This window comes from Rutidosis leptorrhynchoides, unplaced genomic scaffold (genome assembly GCF_046630445.1).
Source record: "Rutidosis leptorrhynchoides isolate AG116_Rl617_1_P2 unplaced genomic scaffold, CSIRO_AGI_Rlap_v1 contig554, whole genome shotgun sequence".
Taxonomy (NCBI): domain Eukaryota; kingdom Viridiplantae; phylum Streptophyta; class Magnoliopsida; order Asterales; family Asteraceae; genus Rutidosis; species Rutidosis leptorrhynchoides.
In genome coordinates, this window is record NW_027266778.1 from 53,960 (window position 1) to 59,959 (window position 6,000).

Sequence of the window (6,000 nt, forward strand, 5' to 3'; positions counted from 1 at the left end):
GATGGGCCTTTCCTCATATGGGCCGCGTCACGTCATGTATAGGCCTTGTCATGTATGGGCCTGGTTGTTTATGGGCCGAGTAATCTGGTGAATATGTTCGGTTCGGATTTTGGTGCCGCCACTCTCAAATTCTGTCCTAGTTTATATATCACACTATGGTCCTTGAACTCTAAAATTAATCGGTCTTCATCCCCAATATGAAAATTTGAGCTTCTAAAAGCAAAGTAGAAGTACTAGGAAAGACAAAAAAAAACATGTTTCGGAGTACAATTTAGTTTCTGAAACATCCAAACATAGCAAAAGGCAAGAAAGAAATAGATGTATTGTTGTACTTAGCTAGGGCTAGGTACGGACTAGGCCACAAAGGAGGCATAACTGGGAAGGCAATGGGACCTGGGGCCGGACGGACGGAGCGGCTTCGTAGCAGCTTCATTTCTTTATCCCCGAGGTTGCAGGAGATGATATCGCGATGAATGCAGACATAGATATAAACAATATCAGAATCATACGGGTCGACTGCTAACGCTGATAAACTATAATAAATACCCATAATACTCTTCTTCTCAACCCCCGCGCGCCACAGGTCGCCCATTTGATCAAGAGAAGCATTGTGCACCAAATCCCATTCTCCTCCATCCTTGAGCTCCCAAACCATTGCAAACACACCCTCACTAGACAACGACGAATTCATCAAGGGGAAAAATTTCAAGAAACCTCCGCAAACTCCAATCACAGGCCTGTCCAAATCTGAGAAACCACCTATAGGAGGAATTCCAATGGTGCACATGATGGGAATCTTTTGACCAGGGTTGTAAATACATACGTCTGCTTGGCACATATTGAGCCAAAACCCCTCCCCTTTATGAAATATCATATTCTCCATATACGTCTCGTAGAGTGATGGATCCAGCATATGCATATCTATCCTACAGTCATGCCATTCATTAGTTTCGGAAGAAAATTCACGCACCATTATTTTCATTCTTGGAGGGCCATAATCATATTTCCCCCACCAAAAGATGGATGAATGTAACCCTATAGTTGTAGTGAGGGTCAATAGACATAGTATTATTACTGTTATTATTCCAAGAAATGTAAGGATCGCACTGAAATCCTACAATAGCGGCTTCACGGCAAATAAACTGATTAGGAGGAGTCGGGGGAAGGCTAGCATATTGCCTGGTGAGTGGGTTACATACACAATAGTAATATTGCTGCTCCGTTTCGGAATATCTAAGACAACAAAGTATCAAAGTCATTGCACGATGCTATTACATTAACACTTATAACACCATCTACGATGCTGCTAAGAAACATAGGGAAGTAATCTGATTGCGATCTATGACAATGTGGCACGAAGTGAGATATTCTATTGATCGTATGGTGGTGGTGATTTAAGTACATGCTGATAAAAATGGCTAGACGAGATTTCGGCAGAGATTATACGATACCAGTCCATGCAAACTAGCTCGCAACGGATGACAGATTTCGCTTCGGGTAGTCTCAGGAAAACTTCGATCAACAGGCTTCCTGGGAGAATATTGTTGATTGTCATCGATTCGTGTGGGATCAATGATCTGCTACGATAATTCTATAACTACCTAGAAAAAATGGCAAATATTTTTTGGACGGAGGGAGTATGAATTTATAAGAAAGAAAAACCCTAATCAAATTTATTACAATTTATTTCTTAAAGACGTGATGATCAAGATTCAAAACAATTTATTTGTTCGTGAAACCTGGTGAATATGTTCGGTTCAGATAGGATTTTGGTGGTGCCCACTCGCAAATTCTGTCCTGGTTTATATATTAACACTTTGATCCCTAAATTCTAAAATCGATCAATCTACATCCCCAACTTGAAAATTTGAGCTGTCCCTAGCAATCAAATCTTACTCAAAAATGGAACTACTACAGAACATATGACTATTGTTTAGTCTTATGTTAATGCAAACATGTCACAGTACTAAAGTAAAGTAGTACTCCCTCGTGTCACTTTTGAGAATCTCAACTATAATTTATCCATTATAAACTTACCACTTCAAATGTTTATTTTTCTACTTCTATTCGTATAATATGATATTTGTTGATTATTTTTTCTCTTTATTTTAATTGGGCTGCAATTAAAGCCATCAACATCTACTAATCTTTATTTTTATTTTTTTACTCAATAATCTTTATTGATATATTCTTTTGTTTCTTTTGATAACTAAGGGTTTTTTTTTTTTTTAATTTGGTTGAATTGAATCTGATCGAGTTTCGAATTTTCTGGTCCAGCGTTTGTTGAATGTAATAATTTCTTAATGTCATCATCATACAAGGTTCTAGAGCCTTCGAGACAGCTCTCCTCCATCGATTCTTGCACTATCCACCTCCATTCATGGCGGCCCTTTGTTGATTCCTCTGATTCCCCTCGACCAACCATCTCCCACCAGCCATATCAAACTATCAAACGCCCCTGTCGTTCTGATCGAGCCACTTCCCTTCCTCCAAGTGACGCAATCGACCTCTCAAGACTTTCCCTCGTCAACGTTACAAGCCCGTCGCCTCCATTGTAGCCTCGCACAACAGCAGCAGGCGGGGGAGCCTCAGATTGTTTGCTAAGAAGCGACGTCGTCGTGGATCGAGGTCCGTTTCCGATAGGAGCAGCGATAGGAGTGGGACGCGTAGGTGCTGTTCGGTGGGCGCCACCGCCACGTGCTCGGATTTCCTGTGGCGGTCGAAATCAGTTTGAATGGAAGAGATGACGATGAAGCGATCTCTAGGTCATCGAGCTCGCCAATTTTCCTTTTTTTTGAAAAAGTGTGAGATGTTGAATGTAGAGATTCACATAGAATAATATAATTTGTGATAAAGTGAAGGGTATTTTCGTCTATTTAAATATACTATCGTCTCAAATATTTTGTTTCTTCAATTTTGATGAAATTATCAAATGTGACACATAAAAAAAGTGTGAGATGTTGAATGTAGAGATTCACATAGAATAATATAATTTGTGATAAAGTGAAGAGTATTTTCGTCTATTCAAATATACTATCGTCTCAAATATTTTGTTTCTTCAATTTTGATGAAATTATCAAATGTGACACATAAAAGGGACGGTTGGGTAGGAAAGACGGAAAAAAACATGTTTTTGAGTACAGTAATAGAGCTTATACTTATTCAGACACATGGATTGAATCGAAAAGAGAATTTTTTTTTTCTGCAATTTCGTTTCATATGATTGGAGATCCTACACTCACTGCCAGATGATTTCATGTACGGTAAACTCAAATTTATAATTTTTTTTAAATTTAACTTTTGATGGCTTTTGTTAATCAGTTCAAAGATTTGATTTTGATATGCAGAGATTATTTTGTTGGTATGAGCTACGATGGTGTTCAAATCCAAAATCAAATGGGTAACAATTTTCGTATTGATGTTGTCTATGGGATCTCTGCTCTTTCACCTTTCAATGACCAAGTTTTCAAGCATGGATTTAGTGCAATATAGTGCAAGGGCTGCTTTAAGCCAAGATTTTGCTTCCATATTAGGAACGCTGGTAGGTTTTGAATTCTTACATAACAGCCATGATGATCAAAACGGTTCCTTTATTCATATGATGGCATTTCTATATCGGTTTTAGTATAATTGTATGCAAAGTTTTGCTGATTTGTTTATGCTCGTCTCGTAGGGCTCGATAAATAAGAGGCTATGGGGCCCTGTAAAGCCTCTGGAGTCACTTCAGCCTTATTCTAACCCCAGAGGCACTTATCCCGGTATATTACTCATTGTGTCCTCTTCACTAGCTTTTTGCGAAATGATGAATCGTTTGTTTCTCTTTTGTCATTTGAACATTTGGCGAGCCTTTAATCTGTATGCCTAACACATCTATCCATCTACTTGTTAATGAAGCTCCCAATAGCAACAGTACGGTTTCATCTATGCCAAAGTTTTTGGTGGGTTTGAGAAGATAAGATCCTCAGTAAGTTTCATTGAGTTCACGCATTCTTTAATAAAATCTCCAAGGAAATTCTCTGACATTTATTATTATTATTTTCCAGATTTGTGATCTTGTGACCATATCCAGGCTTCTAAACGCTACTCTTGTCCTTCCAGATCTTCAAGAGAGCATTCGCTCCAAAGGCATCAGGTAGATTGTTCTTAATTTATTTTTTAGTTTTTAAATTTTTAGTGGTGCCGGCATGCATACAATCTTTCTTAATTATTACCATTTTACAATTTGTACAGTCGTAAATTCAAGAGTTTTTCCTATCTCTTTAACGAGGACCAGTTCATTACCTCTCTCGTAAATGACGTGGTCATTGTAAAGAATCTTCCTGGGGACTTGAAAACTGCAAGGAAAAGGGAACCAAGTCCCCTCCTTTAAGCCAAAACGGCTTGCTTCTCCAGATTTTATATCAAGGAACTCTTACCGAAATTAATAAAGGCGAGAGTCGTTGGATTGGTTATTAGAGATGGAGGATGTCTGCAGGTAGTCTAAATTTTCAGTCATTTGAAGCTATCATGTGTCACAAACCCAGGTTAAAGTTAAAATTAGATTATGATTCTGTTTTCAGTCGATTCTCCCTCCGAGCATGTCACAATATCAACAACTAAGATGCAGAGTTGCATTCCATGCACTCCAGTTTCGCCCAGAAATTCAGCTTCTTGGCCGGCGTATGGTTAAGAGGTCAAATTTCCTACTAGATTCATCAATTTGAATCCTTTTATTTATGTATATACAGTATCTAACTATGCTGCTTCAATTCAATTTATAATCTTTAGGTTGCGAGCATGGGGCCAACCTTTCTTGGCTTATCATCCTGGGCTATTGAGGGACACCTTAGCGTTTCATGGTTGTGCAGAACTCTTCCAGGTTAAAATTTTCTTCATCATGAAGAATTGGGTCAGTTAAAGATATAGAAAATTAGTGCTTATTATATTATATTTTTGTATATCTGTTGTTAGGATGTTCACACTGAGCTCATACAATATCGAAGGGCACAAATGATAAAGCAAGGGATTGTCAAAGGAGAAGAAAATGTAAACTCACACGTCATCAGAGACAGAGGCTCATGTCCTCTAATGCCAGAAGAGGTTGGGCTTGTCCTTCGAGCAATGGGGTATCAGCCGAAGACAATAATCTACCTTGCCGGTTCTGAAACTTTTGGTGGACAGCGTGTTCTTATCGCTTTGCGCGCTATGTTTCCGAATTTAGTGGATTGGACTTCCTTGTGCAGCAAGGAAGAGTTGTTGGACTTGTTGGGTCCCGAAATACCTCTTCCCGAAGAGGATTATAAGGCACCACCTGCTAAAAGTGAGCAACAGCTAAAAGAAGAATGGAGCAAGGCTGGCCCACGGCCTCGGCCGCTTCCTCCGCCTCCAGACAGACCCATTTATCAGCATGAGAAATTAGGGTGGTATGGCTGGATCTCTGAGACCGACAAAGAACCTGACCCCTCGTCGATGGGTCTCCGGATTCAGGCACACAGGCTAATTTGGGATGCGCTCGATTATATTGTTTCGGTGGAAGCCGACTCTTTCTTTCCGGGTTTTGATAACGATGGCAGCGGATTGCCTGATTTCTCCAGCTTGGTAATGGGGCAGCGACTTTATGAGAGGGCTGCTTCTAGAACATATCGGCCAGACAGGTAAGTGAAGATATTAATTTTATACTATTTTGGCAGACTTTCTTAGGGAGTAGTAACTAATTGTTAGTTTTGCAAACAGGAAAGTTTTGGCAGTTCTTTTTAACATGACACGAGACAATATGTATCATCCGAAGCATAACTGGACACTTTCTGTAAGGAAACATCTGAACCAAAGCTTGAGTGAATATGGAATCATCAGACAATCTCTTTTGTCGAAACCAGTTTCTTTTCTATCGCACCCACTTCCTGAATGCTCTTGTAGAATCACGTCTGTTGTCGACACTCTGAAACCGACAAAATCCAGTGATGGGCGAGTTTTGTTTGGTGGTGAAGATGAGTGCCCTAAATCGATGCAGGCAAGAGTTCC

The 6,000-nt window shown here is 39.6% G+C and overlaps 1 protein-coding gene across 1 annotated transcript; it reads left to right on the forward strand.

Annotated features, from left to right (window-relative positions):
- Positions 1–3,373: 3,373 nt before the first annotated feature.
- On the forward strand, positions 3,374–5,989 carry LOC139884453 (protein EMBRYO SAC DEVELOPMENT ARREST 30-like; the record flags this gene model as incomplete). The annotated part of the gene is given in 10 exon segments (XM_071868485.1): positions 3,374–3,541; positions 3,674–3,758; positions 3,895–3,909; positions 3,912–3,964; positions 4,044–4,132; positions 4,231–4,474; positions 4,560–4,672; positions 4,768–4,858; positions 4,951–5,633; positions 5,713–5,989. Coding segments are annotated over 10 exon segments (1,818 nt in total), but the record flags the coding sequence as incomplete, so codon positions are not given.
- Positions 5,990–6,000: the final 11 nt, after the last annotated feature.